The sequence below is a fragment of the Oreochromis aureus genome, linkage group 18, assembly GCF_013358895.1.
Source record: "Oreochromis aureus strain Israel breed Guangdong linkage group 18, ZZ_aureus, whole genome shotgun sequence".
Taxonomy (NCBI): Eukaryota; Metazoa; Chordata; class Actinopteri; order Cichliformes; family Cichlidae; genus Oreochromis; species Oreochromis aureus.
Window position 1 is genome coordinate 13,682,285 of NC_052959.1, and position 23,711 is coordinate 13,705,995.

Consider the following 23,711-nt stretch of genomic DNA (forward strand, 5'->3'; position numbering starts at 1 on the left):
GTCATATCTTTTAATGGATTTCACAGAGACCTGAAAATTTCCATGATTGTTCACCAAAGCCTGCTGTCTCTTACGGTGAAAGAATGATATTGATACTCCAAATAGATTTAGAGTTAGAAAGCGTTGTTTGAGGGCAAGTCAAGGCAGTTTTGCTTTGCTCTACTCAGTTATGGTGCATTAGAAGTCAAATATCTTTAATAATTCATATTTTAATGATAAATTGTCAACACTTTAAGATTCCCCATCTCTTCTGAACAAAAGCAGGTGTAAGAATGACCGTTCTAGCCCCTCACGGTTAGGAAATTATGGCCATTTGTTTGAGAGGAATCCTCACTATGAGAAATACACTGCAGAAATCCTGTCTCTCTCTGTGCTGAGTGTGTAAAACGGCTGCACCTGTTTTGGCGGGAAAAAGTACACAGCCTCTCTGATTGGTGGATTCAAATTTAGCAGCTCCCAGGCTGCTTGACTGACCTGAAACTTGCTTGTCTCTCCTATGTATGTGTGTGTGTGTGTGTGTGACAGAGAGAGAGAAAGAGAGGCGAGACAGAGTTTTATGGGAGCATCTTATTGTATGATTTAAATTCAATATATTTAGGCTGGTTGACTGAATTTGATCCTGTGTGTCTCTCTGTGCATGTGTGTTTCCATATGTTTCCATATTTGTGATTGTGTGACTGTTACACTTTTTTTGCTGAGTTTTTTTTCATTTAACAAGTACATTTGAAGGACCCTTAGCATGTTCAGCATTTTTCAGCTGTCCATTTTGCTTTTCCAATTTTTCTGTTTAAGTTATTACTATTGTGCTGAATCATACTATTTCTGCTATTTTATAAGATTTGTGCTAAATATAGTATTTCTGCCCAGTATAGTATTTCTGATTAATTATAGTTTTTCTACCAAATCATATTACAGTATTTTTTGCTTTTATACCATTTTTATAGGATATTTATATTGCTTAATATAGTATTTCTGCTTTTTATAGGATTTGTGCTTAATACAGTATTTCTGCTAAATGTAGTATTTATGCTTAATCACACTATTACTATATATTTCTGCCAGCTTCCAGCCAGCCAATCATATCTGAGGTCTGCAGTTTCTTCTCTCGTCATATCTCAGCGACGGATGTACAAAGAGTAATGAAAATCGCAGTCAAAGTACACCAAAGTCCGCTGATTCACCCAGTACAAGAATTATGCTTCTAGTCCACCTAGTTTTGAGTTACACGACGTTTTGTAACTGCAAAAACGCGCGCGTTTTCGCCTCTCACCGCAATCTGATTCTGACTGCTCATCACCCTGTTTTCCAGGCGCCGCTCTCTTTCCCAGTGGCGCAGTTGGTAATGACACAGGTCTGCAACCCAAAGGTCGTGGGTTCAATTACACCTTGGGCAACATGTGTTTTTGCCCTACAAATTAATACACTGTCACAGACCACTAATTCATATTCATCATTTATTACAATTCTGCAAACTTTTACCAGCTTTTCTAATATGGACCTCAGATTCTTCTTAACACTCCATGGCACAAATACTCTTCCCTTTAGGCTCTGTGAATGTGTGTGTGTATCAATATTTCTCCCATTTTAAAGTATTACTCCTCCATAATTGATTTCTCTTAAATCAAAGTACTTTTACTACATCTTAGTACTTCTGCTCAATCATAGTATGTCTGCTAAATCATAGTATTTTTGCCAAATCATGGTTTTGTGCCAAATCATCAGAATCGTGTTTATTGGCCAAGTATATGTGCAGACAAATACAAGGAATTTGGTTCCGTAGATGGTGGCTCTCGAGCACAGCAATGTAAATCTCACACACACACACACACTCCACACACACACACGTATCTATATATACATTACACATGCATACACATACATACACAAAGCTGTGTAAACCAACTATAAAAAACTAATCTAAACGTATATACATAAAATACAGAAATGAAATGAGGTGGAATGAATACTACAGAATGTACATAAGGTGCAGTTGCAGTCTGGCAGTGGGAGGTGTGACAGTTCAACTGTTTAGAAGGAGATGGTGAGGGAAAGAAACTGTTCCTGTGTTGGGTGGTCCTGGTTTGCAGGCTTCTGTACCGTCTGCCAGAGGGCAGCAGATCAAAAAGTCTGTGTCCAGGGTGTGAGGGGTCTGTGATGATTTTCCCTGCCCGTTTCCTGGTTCTTGAGAGGTACAGATCCTGGATGGAGGGCAGGGGCGCCGATGATCCTTTCTGCTGCCCGTACAGTCTGCTGCAGTCTGCACCTGTCCTGTTTAGTGGCTGCACCATACCAGACTGTGATGGAGGAGCACAGGACAGACTCAATGACTGCAGTGTAGAACTGGATCAGCAGCTCCTGTGGAAGACTGTACTTCCCCAGTTGTCTCAGGAAGTACATCCTCTGCTGGGTCTTTTGAGGATGGAGTTGATGTTGGTCTCCCACTTCAGGTCCTGGGAGATGGTGGTACCCAGCAACTTGAAGATCTCCACAGTCGACACAGGGCTGTCTGATATGATGAGGGGGGGCAGAGTTGAGGGATGTCTCCTGAAGTCCACTGTCATCTCTACAGTTTTAAGAGTGTTCAGCTCCAGATTGTGCTGACTGCACCAGAGTACCAGCCGCTCAACTCATCATAACATTTGTGTTATGTTATAGTATTACTACTAAGTGGAGGAATTTCTGTCATGTTACAGTATATGTGCTGATTACAGTATTTCTGCCAAATATAGTATTTCTGATTAATTATAGTTTTTCTACCAAATCATAGTACAGTATTTTTGCTTTTTATAGGATTTTTGCTTAATACAGTCCATCCATCCATTCGCTTCTGCTTATCCTTTTCAGGGTCGCTGGGGCGCTGGAGCCTATCCCAGCTATCATAGGGGCGAGAGGCGGGGTACAGGTCGCCAGTCTGTCATGAGGGCCAACACACAAGGACAGACAACCATTCACACTCACATTCACACCTAGTGACAATTTGGATTATCCAATTAACCTATCCCCACAAGCTGCATGTCTTTGGACGGTGGGAGGAAGCCGGAGTACCGGAGGGAACCCACGCAAACACGGGAGAACATGCAAACTCCACACAGAAAGACCCCGCCTGATGGTGGAATTGAACTCAGGACCTTCTTGCTGTGCGGCAACAGTGCTAACCACCGTGTCGCTTAATACAGTATTTCTGCTAAATGTAGTATTTATGCTTAATCATACTATTTCTATGTATTTTTTGCCAGGTCCTCTGTGAGGACTGAGACATTCAAATTTACATATCAGGGCCTGCACGGCTTCCCAGCCAGCCAATCATATCTGAGGTCTGCCGTTTCTTCTCTCGTCATATCTCAGCGACGGATGTACAAAGAGCAATGAAAATCGCAGTCAAAAGTACACCAAAGTCCGCTGATTCACCCAGTACAAGAATTATGCTTCTAGTCCACCTAGTTTTTGAGTTACACGACGTTTTGTAACTCCAAAAACGGCGCTCTTTGCCTCTCACCGCGATCTAATTCTGACTGCTCATCACCCTGTTTCCCAAGAGCTCACTGTCTTTCCCAGTGGCGCAGCTGGTAAGGAAATTATAGCCATTTGTTTGAGAGGAGTCCTCACTATGAAAAATAGACTGCACAAATCCTGTCTCTGTGCTGCGTGTGTAAAAACAGGTGCACCTGTTTTGGCGGGGAAAGTACATAGCCTTTCTGATTGGTGGATTCAAATTAAGCAGCTCCAGGCTTTTTTGACCCACCTAGAAACATACAGGAAACACTGTATGTACAGCCCTGTTTGTTCACTTGCTTGCTGCTGCTGCGTGTGTGTGTGTGTGTGTGTGTGTGTGTGTGTGTGTGTGTGTGTGTGTATGACAGAGAGAGAGAGAGAGAGCCTTTTATGGGTGTTTTTATTGTGTGATTTAAAATCAATATATTTACACTGGTTGATTGAATTGGATCCTGTGTGTGTCTCTGTGCATGTGTGTTTCCATATATGGGGCGATCGTGGCTCAAAAGTTGGGAGTTCGCCTTGTAATCGGAAGGTTACCGGTTCGAGGTCCGGCTCGGACAGTCTCGGTCGTTGTGTCCTTGGGCAAGACACTTCACTCGTTGCCTACTGATGGTGGTCAGAGAGCCCGGTGGCGCCAGTGTTCAGCAGCCTCGCCCCTGTCAGTGCGCCCCAGGGTGGCTGTGGCTACAACGTAGCTTGCCATCACCAGTGTGTGAATGTGAATGACTGGATATGTAAAGAGCTTTGGGGTCCTTAGGGACCATAAAAGCGCTATATAAATACAGGCCATTTACCATGTCCATATTTGTAATTGTGCAAGTTATTACTATTATGCTAAATTACAGTATTTCTGCTACTTTTCGGTATTTGTGCTAAATACAGTATTTCTGCTAAATCTTAGTATTATTGCTTAATCATATTATTTGAGCAAAATCATAGTATTTGAGCATATTCTTTCTATTTGTGCCATAGCATAGTATATTTGCTGAATTACAGCATTTCTGCTATGTTGTAGTATTTGTCCTAAATCACAGTATTTGTGCAATGTTTAGGTATTTTTGTTTAAATAAAGTATCTATGTAATCTTGTACCATGTTTGCTAAAATCCTGTATTTCTGAAAAGTTATCTTGTTTCTGCTAAGTTACAATATTTATTCTAATTTCTGCTGCTAAGTTCTGCTATGTTATTGTATTTCTGCCAAGTATTATGTTTTCTTTACGTTATTGCAGTTCTGCTAAGTAATTACATTTTTGCTAAGTTCTTATGCTTCTGCAAAGTTATTACAATTTTTTGCAAAGGTTTTACAACTTCTGCAACTTTTCAGCTTTTCAGCTAGTTTCAGCTGACAGCTTCAGCTTTACAGCATCCACACTGCATTTTCGCAGGAAATGCAAATTTTCTAGTTATTATTATTCTCCATCTTCCGCCTAAATTTCGGCATGTATCACGCCCGCAGTTTTGAGAAAAGCTTCATATATGTTACCTCATTTTGTGCGGCCGGATCTGGAATGGTGTGCTATGACTTTTGGTGTTTATGAATTTTATAGTTTTTTAAATATTAATATTTTAGTGAAAATTTTCCCGCGCTCCTCTGCCGAACAGTTTTGACATTAGGGTTACATATGTTAGATCATTTTGTGCGGCTGGAGCTGGACTATTATGTCATGACTTTTGGTGTTTATGACTTTTATAGTTTTTAAATATTAATATTTTAGTGCAAATTTAGGCCAATTCATCTTTTGGCGCCAAATAAACAGACTTCATTTGTGGTGTGTTGGCGCCATCTTTTGGTCCCATTGAAACAAATTTCAAACTTCATTTGTGGTGTGTTGGCTCTCTCTAGTGGTATGCCGGGAGTGGTACAGCCTGTCGACCCTTATTTGGATACCGTAATGATGACAATATCAATGGCGCGACAGCCTCGCTGCTTTCAGGAACCATTGAGGTTTTAAGGTTGCGCGAACCATTGAATAGTTACTGTAAACACAATGGCTTCTATGCTTGGTGGAAAACTCCATATCCCACAATTCATAGCACACCTCTGCCGAGTTAAACAATGGCGGCCACCACTTCGTTTTATATGTCTTTTATTAGTGTTTCTAGGTCACAAAATCAACTTTTAAGATATTTTCAGGCGAGAATGTAGGTGTGTAAACTTCAAATATCTGCTTGTTTTATCATATTAGCGACAGTGCTCTGACGACCTCGGTCCTGCCTGACAGCTAGCCGGCTACCTAGCTAGCTGCCGCACTTGGCTGCAAATGCACAGCGAGGGCTCTCTCCTTTCACCTCCCGGTCTCGCAAATGCTCGCACAGAATCGAGTTACAGCTGGATGTGGAAAAAATAACTGAGTTGTTTGGTGGTGCTATAATGCGGAGCTACAATGCGGAGCTACAACAGTGGGCAGCTATCCACGGTGTATGACAGAAAGGACATGCCGCGACCGCCGATCGACCGTGTTTGCTAACGCGGAGGTCAATCGTGGATCAGGAAAGCGAAGGCAGGAGCGTGAGGTGAACTGAATTTCAGGTAAGAAGTTATGACCTGCACTCTATTTGGGTCAGATATAAACCGAGTTTAGGTGTAGTTTGTTTTCATTGTGCTGACTTTTTACAATCGTACTGCGTGCTAGCTAGCACGACGGGAGTTTGTATACAGCTGTGTCTTGCGCGCTAAGTTACTGACGTTGGACTTTATTTTATTCATAAGGGTTCGTTCGTAGAGTTGCCGTATAAACGGAATCGTGCCACATTCAGAGAAAATATTACGATTTATTCTGTCGTTACGAAGCCTCCCTGTCATTCTCTGCCTGTTGCAACTTCAATCATGAAACTGATCAATGATCGGCTTTTCGCTCTTGTTTGTTTATCGCCTAAACAACAGCTGCACGTTTAAGCTTGATCAGCTGTTGTTAGAATTCATTTGCTTCTAATTTCTAGTATCAGCTGATGTCGATGTGGAAAAAATAACTGAGTTGTTTGGTGGTGGAGCTACAACAGAGGGCAGCTATCCACCGGTGTGTGACAGAAAGGACATGCCGCGAACGAGACATAAAAGGCGGTGAGGCTACCGCCCGATCGACCGGTGTTTGCTAACGCGGAGGTCAATCGTGGATCAGGGAAAGCGAAGGCAGGAGCGTGAGGTGAACTGAATTTCAGGTAAGTTATGACCTGCACTCTATTTGGGTCAGATATAAACCGAGTTTAGGTGTAGTTTATTTTCGTTGTGCTGACTTTTCAATCACTTACAATAACTTGTACTGCGTGCTAGCTAGCACGAGGGAGTTTGTATACAGCTGTGTGCGCGCTAAGTTACCGATGTTGAACTTTATGACAGCCTCCCTGTCATTCTCTCGCCTGTTGAAACTTCAGTCATGAAACTGATGAATGATCGGCTTTTCTCTCTTGTTTGTTTATCGCGCTAAACAACAGCAGCATGTTTAAGCTTGATCAGCTGTTGTTAGAATTCATTTGCTTTTAATTTCTAGTATCAGCTGATGTTTGCTGCAGCCACAGCTGTAAAAACGGCTGTTCCAAACCAGATGTCCTTACTGAATCATCAGAGCTGAACAGGTGATGGAGAAACAGGTTTACCCTTAGGTGACATGAATGAGTTGAAGGAAGTTATGAACTGTTTCTGACAGACAAATATACACCAAGCTCCTTTTTGTGTAGCTGACAGCTGGTAACTGTGCAGGGGCGGATCTAGCAAAGCTTTTGCCAGGGGGGCCAGGTAGGGCATTAACAGAGAAAGGTGGACACAAAGATATACTTTTCTTTCTTACTCTCATATAAAATATTTAGCTTTTATTAAATAGTTATCTGAATCTTACAACCAAAGTTTGTATAATAATACACAAGATTGGCTGTAGACCATTGTTCATCATTCAGAACACTGTGTAAAAATAACAAAAAACAAAAAGTGAATGCAAAAGTGCATAAATATTTATTTTACGTGTTTCATGTGTGTGGTGGCAGGGCGTGGTCTGCAGTGCCGCTGCAGGGGAGGTGGACCCACCTGAGCGGCACCTGCAATCACGCCTCTCGGGCGTAGTCTGTGCTGTCTCGGCTGTTTTTTGGGTGTGTCGGGCTGTGAGTTGAAAAGCTACAGCCGGCTGTTTGGGTACACCAACCATGTGTGAAAAGTGGTCCATAACGTAATGCTTCAAAGCGTGTTCATGCAAACATTGTCGGGTCTGCCGTGGTACAATGGGACTTCTGCTCATGAACCTGTGTGCACTGGCGTCTGCAAATCGGCGCTGTCTGAAGTAACTTCATCTTTACACAAAACTGTAAGCTGTCATCTGTGAAGCGTGAGCGGTGTTTGTTTTACCATAGTTCATGGTGGAGAATGGCTGCTCTTCTGAGTTTTGCTCTCTGTAGCCGTATGAATGGCAAACTACAGTGATTAGCAGCGGCATAGGCACACGTAAAATTTCTTCTGAAATTTTCGCTTTCTAGTTGAATTTAATGTTTTTCAGCAGCAAAAGAATAAGGAGACTGACAAACAGGTGGAGGAAGAGAATGCCACAGAGGAGGCTCATCACTCACATATCAAAAACAGCTTTGACTCCATCCCTCGGCCACCCCTAAAGAGACAGAGGACCTCATGTGCATTGGTGGACTTGCTTGGAGCTACGTTTACCTCTACTAGTGACAATACTGCACCAAAATCAGAACATGATTTTGCTGCAGCTGAGATCAAGAGATACAGAGATGAGAGCCCTTTGCCTCTCACAGGCAAAGGGCTGTGAGAGGCAGCCCTTGGTGGAAGGACCATGAACAGGAATACCCTCAGCTATCCAAAGTAGCAAGGAGTTTCCTATGCATTCCTGGAACAAGTGTGTCTGCAGAGAGAGTTTTCTCCTCTGCAGGAGGCATAGTAAATGCACAGAGAAGTGTCCTGAGAGCTGACCATGTCGACCAGCTTGTATTCCTGCACAAAAATCTGGAAATTGAAAAATAACCACTGAGAAAACACTATAACATGTAAAATCTCAGATTTGAGAATGTTTGATATTTTGGTTGAGTCTCATAAGCACTTTTATTTAGATGAGTAAATTCCCTTTTTCAGGTTGTACTAAAAGTATTCCATTGATGGACATTGAGGAGCTGTACTTTATTTTATTAACACTTAATTTTAATAGCACTTTACATTATTTGTTAATGTTTACTTGGTTGGATTCTTCAAGCAATTTCATTTTGATTTATATTTGTTTATGTTAAGGTCACATAAAAAGTGCTTTGTTTTGATGCTCCATAGAGCAGTTTTTGGATAAGTATTTTACAATCATAGTACTTAGCAAGTAAGACCTCGGTGTTACATTGTTTCCTTTTTTCATGTTAAAAAAATAGTTGATATTTCAGTAAAGTAGTTTTTGTTTGTTTATTTGACATGACTTGTAATAAGGCAGATGTTAATTTCTCCATTCATTTTGAAGTTAGAGAGACAGTGTTTTCGTCTCAGATGGCTCATGTCAGGCATTTACCAGTTTGGACTGCTTACTGTGAGTTTTCCTAATTAAATTTAGTCCGACTAAACACAAATATCATCTGGCTTTTAGTATCGCAATATATATCGTATCGTCTACCCTGTATTATGATACATATTGTATCGCCAGATTCTTGCCAATACGCACCCCTATTGGCTTCTCTGATGGCTCTACCTAGGTCGTATCTGGCCTTTTTGTAGCCCTCAGCATCACCAGAGACAAATACACATTTGTCACAGTTCAACCATGAACATAAATGAACATAATGTCCAGATCATATGTAATAAAAGGTAAAAATAGGGGCAGATAAGATAAGATGAGATAACCTTTATTAGTCCCACATGTGGGAAATTTGTTTTGTTACTGCAGAAAGTGGACAGTGCAAAGTTACATAGAAAAATGTGAAAAACACAATAGATACTGTACACAATAGAATGGAATAAAATAAAATGATATCAGTTTGACACAATACCCTGAGTATCTTCTCTCAGATTGCTAACTAAGCCTGTGCACCTTAATGTTTGTACCACACAGTTATCAATTACAGACACTTTACACCTCCACCCTCTGTTTTGCTGTACTTTCCACAACTTTTTCTGGACTTTGTAAATATGGAGAAGTTGAAAAGACATGAAAATAAGTCAATAATTCATTTGATTAATTAGTAATTAATTATATGATAATATTAAACATTCTTAAAGCAATTGCAAATTACTTTCTTAACATCAACACAGTTTAAATTACAGAATAAGTGATTATTTGATATTTTAATGGGAAACAAATTTTAAAGTAAAATAAGCATTTCTAACTGAACTATGAAAGCATGACTAATTAAAGTCAGTGGAAAAGATTTAATGAAGAAAACTAAACACTCAAAAACTATCTTTGAAAATCAGAATTCAGAATTTTACAAAATGATTGTTTTTAAAAAAAAAATGTAATTTCATTTTTTTCATTTTCTCACTGCGTTTCCTTCCTCAATTATTCATTAGATTTGCTTTGTCATCCTGATACTCCACACATTTCTACGTTTCCACATTTCTAAATTGTGGCTCATTTAGTGACACATTTACACCATTATTACTTCTTTGACTTAAAATAAAATAAATGAATAAGAAAAGAAAAGAAAAGAAGAAACACACAATTTAATCTGCTCTTTCTTTTGTCAGATGCTCAGATAAGATTAGTTAATCCTGATAAGTCTGAGTCAGCTCGTTGCTCTGGAAGAGTTGAAATCTATCACAAGAACAGATGGGGAACAGTCTGTGATGATGGCTGGGACATAAATAATGCTGAGGTGGTCTGCAGACAGTTAGGCTGTGGACCGGCACTGGAGGCCCCCCAATCAGCTCACTTTGGTGAAGGAACAGGACAAATCTGGCTGGATCAAGTGTCCTGTAAAGGAAGTGAAAGTTCTCTAACTGAATGTCAGCACAGAGGATTTGGTTCACATGACTGTGAACATTATGAGGATGCTGGTGTCGTCTGTTCAGGTGAGATGTTTTTTTGTCTCATACACAGTATTCAGTAACAAAATGGTCCATGCAGCTGTAATTCAGAGAGAAATACATCTGTTACTTATTATACTGTAAAACTGATGATAACTTTCTTTAAAAAGCTGCCATGTGATTATATGTGGCTTTTATTAGTTACATTGTATGTTTGAGACGAGCATCAAAGGGTTTAAAATTAAAACCTCACATTCACTGTAAAAATACCAACAGCTTTGTGAAACATGCTGTTGTGGTACAGTTTGTTCCATGTACACTGGCTCTTAGTTATTTCTTGTTTTATTTCCTCACAGTGCCTCTGTGTTCTCCTGTCTGTGTCATCATGTTTATTGTTAGTTATTTCAATTTGTTGATTTTATTCTTAACCTCTTTAACCTCAAATTACTGAATACTTTTCAATCAAAACTGCGTATATGCTTTATACTTTCTGTGCTTAGAAATCAGATTAGCTGGGCATCAATCCGGTCTTTGCTCTGGAAGAGTTGAAATCTATCACAACAACAGATGGGGAACAGTCTGTGATCATGATTGGGACCTTAACGATGCTGAGGTGGTCTGCAGAGAGTTAAACTGCGGGAAAGCGCTGAGTGCTCCTCGATCATCTCACTTTGGTGAAGGAACAGGACAAATCTGGCTGGGTGATGTCTCCTGTTCAGGAAGTGAAAGTTCTCTAACTAAGTGTCGGCACAAAGGATTTGGGACACACGACTGCACACACCAAAAGGACGCTGGTGTCATCTGTTCAGGTGAGATACATACAAAACCATCTAGACCAGGGGTCCCCAATCCCAGTCCACGAGGGCCGGTGTCCCTGCAGGTTTTAGATGTGTCCTTGATCCATCACAGCTGATTTAAATGGATAAATTACCTTCTCAACATGTCTTGAAGTTCTCCAGAGGCCTGGTAATGAGCTAATCATGTGATTCAGGTGTGTTGACCCAGGGTGAGATCTAAAACCTGCAGGGACACCGGCCCTCGTGGACTGGGATTGGGGACCCCTGATCTAGACAATATCAAACGTAGTTGAACATTTTTGTTCTTTTCTTTTACAACTTCATCATTATTATTCATTTGTCAGTGAGTTAGTTTTCAACTAAAATTCATGGTGAGCACCAACTGACTTCTTGAAGTAACCATACAGTGTAGCATTAAGTACTAACATGTTCTACTATGAATGCAGCTGTAATTCAAAGATAAATCGTACTTTAAACCTTCCAATAGATTTGTCTGAAAAACTAAAGTTGGACTATGTGCAGCTTTTGTCACTTGCATCATTAATTGTGTGTTCAAGTGCATTTGATATCATCAAAAAATACTGTGTATTCTGTTTAAAGTGGATGTCATTCTTTTATGTGTTTAGGTGAAAGCATCAAATTAACTGGTTCTTGGTCCACTCGTTGCTCTGGAAGAGTTGAGATCTATCATCAAAAAAGTTGGGGAACAGTCTGTGATGATGGCTGGGACTTAAATGACGCTGAGGTGGTCTGCAGACGGTTAGACTGTGGGACAGCTCTGGCAGCTCCTAAAAAGGCCCATTTTGGTGATGGAAGTGGACCAATCTGGCTTGATGATGTGTCCTGTTCTGGAAATGAAAGATCTATAATCCAGTGTCAGCACAGAAGATTTGGGAAAAACAGCTGTAAACACAATAAAGATGCTGGTGTCATCTGTTCAGGTACGTCTTTAATCATCAACAGATTTATCATTAACTCACAGTAGTTTTGTCAGTGTGTGTTTAGTATCAACATTCAGGGTGAGCAGTGGAAATCAACTCTTAAAGTAACCAAACTGTGCCACCTAATGAGCTTGGAAAGAAAAGTGACTGGAAGGTTCCTGAAGATGTTCTGCCTCTCAATCGAGAAGCTTTTTCTGTTCTATGACCAAATAATGGAGAGTCCAGGTTTTTAAGCTCTAGTGGGATTTATCCCTTAAGTACGGTGGCTCTGAGAGGCCAAGTGTTTTCTGAAGTTGCAGTCCGTTTGGCCTCTCAGGGCCACCGTACTTAAAGAGTCTTGAAGAAGTGAAGAGTGAGACCACATCAGGTTTCATCTGGATTCTTTGGATCCAGTGTAAGTTTCTGGACCTTTCCGTTTGTGTCAGTCAGTGCTCTTAAAAAACGTGGTTATCCCAACTGGGCTTTCATCAAACTGGCAAAGATGCACAGGAAAGAAGGTCGAACACAAACTAGGAAGAAACAGAATGACAAACGGAAAAACATGTAGCTTTATCAGAGAAACTCAGGAAGACTCATGTATGAACGAGATGTGAAAGAAGTGAAAGAACTGAAAAAGGGTGGGAAGGAAAATGAGAATGAACAGCTTGTAGGAGTGGGGATCATATATAGATAAGAACTGGAAGGGTGTGTTTGGAGGCGTGGTCCTGCTTCTGAAATTCAGATACTTTATCTCCAATAAATGTACCTGTAATCTACAGAGAAATATGTTTTTTCCATCATCTTTTCAAACTGCTAATACTTAAAAACAAAAATGTCTGTGCATCTGAGCTTTTACCATTTATTTCTCCACTGTGAGTTTGAGTGCGCTTCAGATGAGTCTCACAAAGATGTTCAAATAGTTGCTGTTCTAAACTATGAATAGAAAAAACATAGCATTTGCTCTTAAAGAGTTGAACTATATCACAAGCTCATTTATTCTACTTTTTTCTTTTCAGTGACCCAAACTCACCATTATTTGCTTCTTTGACTTTAAGTAATAAAAAAATTAGAAACACACAGTCTAATCTTGTCTTTTTTTTGTTAGGTGATCCAATAAGATTAGTTAATCCAGATAAGTCTGAGTCAGCTCGTTGCTCTGGAAGAGTTGAAATCAATCACAGTAACAGCTGGGGAACAGTCTGTGATGATAGCTGGGACCTAAATGATGCTCAGGTGGTCTGCAGAGAGTTAAACTGTGGAACAGCTCTGAATGCCACTAAGTCAGCTCATTTTGGTGAAGGAAGAGGACAAATCTGGCTTGATGATGTGTCCTGTTCAGGAAGTGAGAGATCTCTGACTGAGTGTCAGCACAGAGGATTTGGGACACATGACTGTACACACAGTAAGGATGCTGGTGTTGTCTGCTCAGGTAAGAAACATTACTGATTAAAGGTAAATATATAATAATTAAGGTTACAATATTTGTACAGTTTTAGATTTGAGCCATTGTCTCATATAGTCTATGTTTATATCTACCCCTCCATTTGTGTGGGATTTTTTATTTAACTTCAGATATGAACATACTGCATGCACAGTCCTCATTGTGATTCATACTAAATCTCTGGCAATGCTAAACAAGTGTTAGCATGAAGCAATTCATTGAATCTGTCCCGTCAGTATTTTGTTATAATCCATAATCAGTTCGGTGTGTAGACTGAGTAAAGGACTGCAGGTTTGGATTGTTTTAATTTTTGAATTTAATTGTGTTTGTTTACTGTACCTAGGTGTGCCAGTCAGATTATCTGGAAGCACTTTGTGCTCTGGAAGAGTCGAAATCTTTTACAACAACACTTGGGGAACAATCTGTGATGATAACTGGGACATGAATGATGCTGAGGTGGTTTGTAGAGAGCTCGGCTGTGGAACGGCACAGAGTGCTGCTGTATCAGCCCGCTTTGGTGAGGGAAGTGGATCCATCTGGCTTGATGATGTGGACTGTTCAGGAAGTGAGAGATCTCTGACTGAGTGTCAGCACAGAGGATTTGGGACACATGACTGTACACACAGTCAGGATGCTGGTGTTGTCTGCTCAGGTGAGAAGTGATTTTTTTTTTAAATAATAAACAATGAAAATCATGAATATAATCAAGTGAGACTTTTGTCATTATAGTTGCACACGCTGTCTCACAGTGACTGCTATTTTCTCAGTGATCCTCCCAAAGCCCAGAATCTTCATGACTCCTGCTGGTAAAGTTGAGCGGAGAAGCGATGTCAGCATCACTTGTTCAATATCACCTCAAAGCCAACAGCTTCTACAAGGAGAATTTACTCTGAAGCAGATTTCAGGCTCATTCAGTCAGACAAAACTATCAACTACCAACTCTGCTACATTCAAGATCCTCCAAGTAGATTTTGACAAGGATGGATTGTACCAGTGTGAATATTCACACGGCTCCAGCATCTCCACAAGTGACTCTGTCAACGTCTCTGTTACTGGTAATAAAATGTACCATAGTTTATATTAAAGTGATAAAGTGACAGTGATAACGTGACAGTGAAAATAGTGTGTTTATTTGTTACGCCCACTACAGGTTTTTAGCATGAAAATATAACATCCATCAAGATAAGAAGTCTTAATTTTAACAGTTCATCGAATAACGGCAACACTTAATAGTCACTCCCCACTTATGTCTGAGATTGCAGAAACCTAACTTCATTGTATGCCAGTGTTCACTTCAATCAATAAATTAAAATACCCCCTATGTGAATAAAAACATTTTCCTAATTTTTAATTTTTATAGCCATCTATGTAGGAGTTTTGCTTTTTGTGTCTGACTGGGGTTTGACCTGGCAGTTGCTAAAGGAAAAAGCAAGAATAAAACCATTTCCAAAAAAAGTTGGCCTGATGTGTAAAATCTAAGTAAAAATTGGAATATAATTATTTGCAAATCTCAAATGGCAAAACATTCCTTCAATGCACATACTAAACAAATATGTAGGACTGCTTTCTTCCATTTGCACAATATCTATTAATGAGAAGTATCCTGTCTCAGAGTGATGATGAAAAACTAGTTCATGGATTTGTTACTAGGCTGGACTACTGTAATTTATTTTTATCATGCTGTCCTAAAAACTCCCAGAAAAGTTTTCCGTTGATCCAAAATGCAGCTGCGAGAGACTGAGAGAAAGAGAAAGCATATTTCTCTCATGTTGACATTTCTTCATTGACTCCCTGTTAACTCTAGAATCGAAATCCTTGGTTTGGCCAAAGGTTTCTTTCTGTTAAAAGGGAGCCTTTCTTTCCCAATGTTCCCAAGTGCTAATTCATAGGAATTCATAATTCATGTGACAGGCGTGGTTTATTTTTAAAACTGTTCAGTCTGTATGTTAATGACTTATCTTAATAATAATGACTTATCTTATCTTAATAATGTAAAGCACCTTGAGGGTGTGTGTGTGTGTGTATATATATATATATATATATATATATATATATATATATATATATATATATATATATATATATATATATATATATATATATATGTATGTATGTATGTATGTATGTATGTATGTGTGTGTGTGTGTGTATATATAAAAACACACCCAGCACGCCCCTCTTGGGCGGTTTATCCTTCAAGCTCGGGTCCTCTACCAGAGGCCTGGGAGCTTGAGGGTCCTCTTGCAGTATCTTAGCTGTTCCCAGGACTGCGCTCTTCTGGACAGAGATCTCCGATGTTGTTCCCGGGATCTGCTGGAGCCACTCGCCTAGCTTGGGAGTCACCGCACCTAGTGCTCCGATTACCACGGGACCACCGTTACCTTCACCCTCCACATCCTCTAGAGCTCTTCTCTGAGCCCTTGGTATTTCTCCAGCTTCTCGTGTTCCTTCTTCCTGATATTGCTGTCATTCGGAACCGCTACATCGGTCACTACAGCCATCTTCTTCTGTTTGTCTACCACCACTATGTCCGGTTGGTTAGCCACCACCATTTTGTCCGTCTGCATCTGGAAGTCCCACAGGATCTTAGCTCGGTCATTCTCCATCACCCTTGGGGGCATCTCCCATTTTGACCTTGGGACTTCCAAGTTATACTCGGCACAGATGTTCCTGTACACTATGCCGGCCACTTGGTTATGGCGTTCCATGTACGCCTTGCCTGCTAGCATCTTGCACCCTGCTGTTATGTGCTGGATTGTCTCTGGGGCATCTTTACACAGCCTGCACCTGGGGTCTTGCCTGGTGTGATAGACCCCAGCCTCTATGGATCTTGTACTCAGAGCTTGTTCTTGTGCTGCCATGATTAGTGCCTCTGTGCTATCTTTCAGTCCAGCTTTGTCCAGCCACTGGTAGGATTTCTGGATATCAGCCACCTCCTCTATCTGCCGGTGGTACATACCGTGGAGGGGCCTGTCCTTCCATGATGGTTCCTCGCCTTCCTCCTCTTTCTTGGGTTTCTGCTGCCTGAGGTATTCACTGAGCACGCTGTCAGTTGGGGCCATTTCGTGATGTATTCGTGGATGTTTCTTGTCTCATCCTGGACTGTGGTGCTGACACTCACCAGTCCCCGGCCCCCTTCCTTCCGCTTAGCGTACAGCCTCAGGGTGCTGGACTTGGGGTGAAACCCTCCATGCATGGTCAGGAGCTTTCTTGTCTTTATGTCAGTGGCTTCTATCTCCTCCTTTGGCCAGCCTATTACCCCAGCAGGGTACCTGATCACGGGCAGGGCGTGAGGTGTTGATGGCCCGGATCTTGTTCTTACCGTTCAGCTGACTCCTCAGGACTTGCCTGACCCTCTGCAGGTACTTGGTGGTTGCAGCTTTCCTAGCGGCCTCTTCATGGTTCCCATTCGCTATGGGATCCCCAGGTACTTGTAACTGTCCTCTATATCTGCAATGTTGCCTTCTGGTAGTTCAATCCCCTCAGTTCTGACTACCTTCCCTCTCTTTGTTACCATCCGACTACACTTCTCCAGTCCGAACGACATTCCAATGTCATTGCTGTATATCCTGGTAGTGTGTATCAGTGAATCGATGTCTCGTTCACTCTTGGCATACAGCTTGATGTCATCCATGTACAGGAGGTGGCTGACAACCGCTCCGTTCCATAGTCGGTATCCGTAGCCAGTCTTGTCAATGATCTCACTGAGGGGGTTCAGGCCTATGCAGAACAGCAGTGGGGACAGAGCATCTCCTTGGTAGATCCCGCACTTGATGGTGACTTGTGCTATGGGCTTGGAGTTGGCCTCTAGTGTTGTACGCCACATCCCCATTGAGTTCCTGATGAAGGCTCTTAGGGTCCTGTTGATCTTGTACAATTCTAGGCATTCCAGTATCCAGCTGTGGGGCATTGAGTCATAGGCCTTCTTGTAATCAATCCAGGCTGTGCACAGGTTGGTCAGTCTGGTCTTGCAGTCTCGGCTGACTGTTCTGTCTACCAGTAGCTGGTGTTTTGCGCCTCTGGTATTCTTGCCAATTCCTTTCTGTGCCCCGCTCATGTATTGACCCATGTGCCTGTTCATCTTAGCCGATATGATGCCTGACAGGAGCTTCCATGTAGTACTGAGGCAGGTTATTGGTCGGTAGTTGGATGGGGCGGTCCCTTCTTGGGGTCCTTGGGGATCAGGACCGTCCGACCTTTCGGTTAGCCATTCCGGTGTCTCTCGTTAACTAGCAGCTGGTTCATTTGTGCTGCCAGACGCTCATGGAGTGCAGTCAGCTTCTTCAGCCAGTGTGTGTGTGTGTATGTATATATATATATATGATAGATAGAGATAGATATAGAGAGATAGATAGATAGAGATAGATATAGAGAGATAGATAGATAGATACAGTGGCTTGCAAAAGTATTCGGCCCCCTTGAACTTTTCCACATTTTGTCACATTACAGCCACAAACATGAATCAATTTTATTGGAATTCCACGTAAAGGACCAATACAAAGTGGTGTACACGTGAGAAGTGGAACGAAAATCATACATGATTCCAAACATTTTTTACAAATAAATAACTGCAAAGTGGGGTGTGCGTAATTATTCAGCCCCCTGAGTCAATACTTTGTAGAACCACCTTTTGCTGCAGTTACAGCTGCCAGTCTTTTAGGGTATGTCTCTACCAGCTTTGCACATCTAGAGACTGAAATTCTTGCCCATTCTTCTTTGCAAAACAGCTCCAGCTCAGTCAGATTAGATGGACAGCGTTTGTGAACAGCAGTTTTCAGATCTTGCCACAGATTCTCGATTGGATTTAGATCTGGACTTTGACTGGGCCATTCTAACACATGGATATGTTTTGTTTTAAACCTTTCCATTGTTGCCCTGGCTTTATGTTTAGGGTCGTTGTCCTGCTGGAAGGTGAACCTCCGCCCCAGTCTCAAGTCTTTTGCAGACTCCAAGAGTTTTTCTTCCAAGATTGCCCTGTATTTGGCTCCATCCATCTTCCCATCAACTCTGACCAGCTTCCCTGTCCCTGCTGAAGAGAAGCACCCCAGAGCATGATGCTGCCACCACCATATTTGACAGTGGGGATGGTGTGTTCAGAGCGATGTGCAGTGTTAGTTTTCCGCCACACATAGCGTTTTGCATTTTGGCCAAAAAGTTCCATTTTGGTCTCATCTGACCAGAGCACCTTCTTCCACATGTTTGCTGTGTCCCCCACATGGCTTGTGGAAAACTGTAAACGGGACTTCTTATGGTTTTCTGTTAACAATGGCTTTCTTCTTGCCACTCTTCCATAAAGGCCAACTTTGTGCAGTGCACGACTAATAGTTGTCCTATGGACAGATTCCCCACCTGAGCTGTAGATCTCTGCAGCTCGTCCAGAGTCACCATGGGCCTCTTGGCTGCATTTCTGATCAGTGCTCTCCTTGTTCGGCCTGTGAGTTTAGGTGGACGGCCTTGTCTTGGTAGGTTTACAGTTGTGCCATACTCCTTCCGTTTCTGAATGATCGCTTGAACAGTGCTCCGTGGGATGTTCAAGGCTTGGGAAATCTTTTTGTAGCCTAAGCCTGCTTTAAATTTCTCAATAACTTTATCCCTGACCTGTCTGGTGTCTAAATCCAATCGAGAATCTGCGGCAAGATCTGACAACTGCTGTTCACAAACGCTGTCCATCTAATCTGACTGAGCTGGGCAAGGATTTCAGTCTCTAGATGTGCAAAGCTGGTAGAGACATACCCTAAAAGACTGGCAGCTGTAATTGCAGCAAAAGGTGGTTCTACAAAGTATTGACTCAGGGGCTGAATAATTACGCACACCCCACTTTGCAGTTATTTATTTGTAAAAATGTTTGGAATCATGTATGATTTTCGTTCCACTTCTCACGTGTACACCACTTTGTATTGGTCTTTCACCTGGAATTCCAATAAAATTGATTCATGTTTGTGGCTGTAATGTGACAAAATGTGGGAAAGTTCAAGGGGGCCGAATACTTTTGCAAGCCACTGTGTGTGTGTGTGTGTGTATATATATATATATATAAATATAATGTGTGTGTATGTTTGTATGTGTATATGTATGTATATGTGTGTATATGAACTGAATTAAACTGAAATGTCTGAGCACCAAAGAATTGCTGGACTTTTGGGAGAGAAATGTTGCCCTATTCTTGAGGGATAAAGGATTCTAGCAGCTCGACCTGAGCTGTCTTTTTTGTTTAATGATGGATCACATGTTTTCAGTCAATGAAAGGTCTGGACTGCAGGCAGGCCAGTTCAGCACCTATACTCTTCTTTTGTGAAGGCATGCTGATTTAATAGATCCAGTATGCAGTTTAGCGTTGTCTTGTTGAAATATGAAAACTAGTCCCTGAAAAAGATGTTGTCTGGATGGTGTATGTTGTATATGTTGCTTGACTAGTGCACCTCCATACCAGCAAAGATGCAGGATTTGTTCTGAGCGCTTATAACAAGTTGCATGGACCCTCTCCTCTGTATTCTGGAATGTTGAAAAAGTTTTTTCAGCCACCAGGTGGTGCCTCTTTTTCAATACAGCTTCTTTATTTGTTGTTTCTTTTGTTCTCAGTGTCGCTGCAACAGCCCAGCATCTCTGTGACATCTTCAAATGGAGGACTGACTGAGGTTCCTGAAGGTAGAGAAATCATGAAGGGCTACAGCTTCATCTTCACCTGCTCAAACAATGATCGCTATTCAGGAGGAGTTTTCAATCTCATCTACTATGACTCCAACATCAAACACATCAAACACAATAAGACATCTGACAGCAGCTCAGCCTCCTTTAGTTTCCCTGTAGCTGACTTTGAACACGAGGGCAGCTACAGCTGTGTGTATGAGATAACTCTGACAGCAGGAACATTCACTTCTCCTAAGACGGAGTGGATTTATGTCTCCGTTATATGTAAGTTAAGGAGACAACAGAACTCAACATTTCTGTTTGCTGTGAGTGTCCTGGGTCAGTTTACGGAATGTTTTGAGTTTTTTAAACTTTCAAGTCTTGTTTTGCATTTGCACTTGTTCTTAGTCTATTTAGTCTTGTTTTCAGTTCCTCGTTGCTTTAAAGTTTAATTCCTCGCCCAGTGTTCTGTGCTCATTCATTCATGTGTCTGTTTTCCACATTTAGTTATCGCACTTCATGTTTTATTTTGAGAGCGAGTGTGCTTTGCTTTTAGTTTTGCTTCCATTGTTTAGTTTTCTGTGATTTAATTCAGCTGTGTCTCGTTCTCCACGGCTGTCTCTGCTTCCCTGATTGCCCGTGTGTGTCTGTACTGTATAAAGTCATCGTCTTCTTTTTCCATTTGACAGAGCAGGTCTTTATCTTGCTCTAGTGTGTTTTCCATGTTAAAGGTTTCAGTTTCTCTTTTTTGCCTTTGTCTTGCTAATGCTTGTCATTAGCCAAAATAAATGGGTCGCTTTCATTTCAACCCTGTTTTAGCATCTGCTTATAGATCCTCCATCTACAATCCACACAGTCAGTAGCATCTACTGATCATGGCAGTGATAGTTTGACTGCATCATGTTGAAATGTTTTCATCGACACAGAAAAAGGATTTAAAAAATACCTGGAATTTATTTCTTGAACAAAGAAATAGCCCACACCTGCTGAGCCCCTGAAAATTGTGGTTATAAAATGTTAATTCCTTCACAGCACATTGAATACTTTTGTTGAATCTCTCAACATCACATTCAGACTCTCACTTTAAGAACATATTCACTGAATAACTGTGGATACACACATAAAAAAACACAAATTGTTCGACGACCTAAAGCTTTTCAAACTTTAGGTGTTTCATTAGTGGCTGCTGTTCAGTCTACAATGTTGCAATGTCGTCACTGTATTGGTCAGATGGAGCCACACCTCCTAAACCATGTGTGTCTGGATAATATCGTGTTGAGGACAGTTGGGAGATAGGTGGAGAGGGTCTTTTCATTCACTGGGAGCCCATTGTTTCATAATCTCTGGATGGTAACATAAATGATTTATGAGGAGATTTTTCACAAGATTTTGTGGTAAGTGATGGTGACTGATCTCTTTCCACAGATTCAAGAACTCCAATCCTGAGATATGTTTTCCTGCCACTGATTCTTCTTTTGGAGAACATTGCCCTTCATTTCTACTATAAGGTACATCAGAGTAAATAAAAGCATATATTAAACATAGTAGTAGCTGAGAAGTGTAGGAACAGTAACATGGATTGTGTCCCGTCTCTGCAGGTCATCAAAAAGCAGAAATCAGACAAAAAGGAGAACGATGAGATGGATGTTTCCAGAGATGAAGAAGTGGAGGCCGAGGAGGAAGCAGTCCAAGAAATAGAATAGAATAGAAACACATAGAGGACTTCAAACTTGTGTGTGTTTCTATCTCTCTCTCACTCTCTCTCTCTCGTTTTTGTTTTTTCATCTTTCTCTGTTTCTACAAGTGAAGTTTTTACAGATTCAGTATTTTTCCCCTCAATAACCTCTATCTTTAGCTAGCTGACAGAATGTATGTCAGTTTGTGATGTCTTTGTACTCTTGAATGTTTGAAATTATTTGCCACTTTAAAAAAACAAGTTCCCTTATTTATAGCCTCCTATCCTGTTGCACTACCAGCAGGAATGTATGACAGTGATGAGAAGGAGAAGTATGCAGCGGGAGCCAGGGGGGGTTAAATGAATGACATCATCCAACAGTTTTTAGCTTGTATATCTCAGTGTGGTTTGCAGTTTGCAGGGAAGACATGACAGGAGTCAGAAACTACAGCTGATGAACAGTGTCTGAAAGTCATGTCATTAAGAAATAGCGAATATAAGGAAAACAGGGGCGACTCAAGACTCACATCCATGCAGCTTATAGCTTAAAATATATAAAATGTGCGAACAGAGCTGACAGCAGAGACACAGGAAGTCAGTGAGAAAGATAAGGGTATGAGAGGCTAATAAACCTGAGATGTTGTGGTTGTGTGACGTTTGAAGATTTCTTGAACTAAGCTAAACTGTCAGCCTTTTATTGCAACAGAAAAGTGGAGTCCACAAGTTTAGAAAGACCAAAAATATCTCTAACATTAATGTCAGCTCAGAGGAAGCTAAAACTCCTTCACATGTTTGATGTGAAAATTTCAAACCACCTCTCACCATCAGTAACATGTCCCAAACAAAAACCCTCACTGACCCACATTTACTTTGTTGGGATCTGGTCACATTAGGCTGGATTATGTCAGTAGAACCGACTAGACCCCCGCAGATTTAATCAGGCCTGTCTTTGACTCCGTCCTTGTGGCTAACAAGTTTTTGTGGGACATATGTAGTGTCTTCATTCACCCATCTGTGAAGTTACAAAGTCAAGGAAAATATACTAATTTCTGAGAGCATGTCAGACACCACTGATCCAACATGTGGCTGTAATGTGCTGAGTAATACTGACACAGCTCAGCTAGGATCATTGAAATTTTTCACACCATGTTCCCAGCGAACAACATCTTTTGCTGAACTTGCTGTACTCTACTGTTGAGCTCTCTGACCACTGTGATGGTTCTTTAAGTTGCTTGAAGACGTTTCACCTCTCATCCGAGAAGCTTCTTCTGTTCTAGGGTCAAACGGTGGAGAGTCCCAGATTTATATAAGTTGGTAAAGCTACGCCCCCTGCTGTCCAAGATCAACACAGCTAGTAGGACTGCTGTCACAGAGAATCTTAATTAGCGGCTTTATTTCCTGTTAGTACATTAAATATTTGTGCTTTTATTTCTGTGTTAAATAAAGTTTGTTCGGCTGCAGTAATGCTCATGATCAGTAAAAGGCTATAGCTTTGCTTCGACTTTAGTTTCTACTACTGTGAAGTTTTTTGCATCACTATTTTTCTGTCACATTTTAAAATTTGTTGAAATAAAATTTTTAAAATGTGATTGTATTAAATGTGATGTCTTTTTTTCCTGCTAGTTATCATCCTTCTGTCATCTTGTTAACCACCTGCCATGAGTCTTTCATTCATCTTTGTTATAGTTTTATTATTTATGTTGATTAAAAAAAGGATGATCTTTGCATTTTCTGCTTAGATGTGCAGGGGAGATCAGCTGGTTTAGTCAGTTTGCTGGAAGACAGCTAATGAACTTTCTTCAAGAGATGCCAGAA

The 23,711-nt window shown here is 41.0% G+C and overlaps 1 protein-coding gene across 1 annotated transcript in view; it reads left to right on the top strand.

Moving 5' to 3' along the window:
- LOC120434388 (deleted in malignant brain tumors 1 protein-like) overlaps positions 1-23,434 on the top strand; it is a 25,557-nt gene extending 2,123 nt beyond the window's left edge. The window contains exons 2-10 of the mRNA XM_039602421.1: positions 10,110-10,481; positions 10,937-11,245; positions 11,860-12,174; positions 13,259-13,582; positions 13,938-14,246; positions 14,362-14,649; positions 20,174-20,506; positions 21,647-21,729; positions 21,820-23,434. Of these exons, the coding sequence (XP_039458355.1) occupies positions 10,110-10,481; positions 10,937-11,245; positions 11,860-12,174; positions 13,259-13,582; positions 13,938-14,246; positions 14,362-14,649; positions 20,174-20,506; positions 21,647-21,729; positions 21,820-21,924 (2,438 nt within the window). The 3' untranslated portion in view covers positions 21,925-23,434. The remainder of the gene's footprint in view (positions 1-10,109; positions 10,482-10,936; positions 11,246-11,859; positions 12,175-13,258; positions 13,583-13,937; positions 14,247-14,361; positions 14,650-20,173; positions 20,507-21,646; positions 21,730-21,819) is intronic.
- Positions 23,435-23,711: the final 277 nt, after the last annotated feature.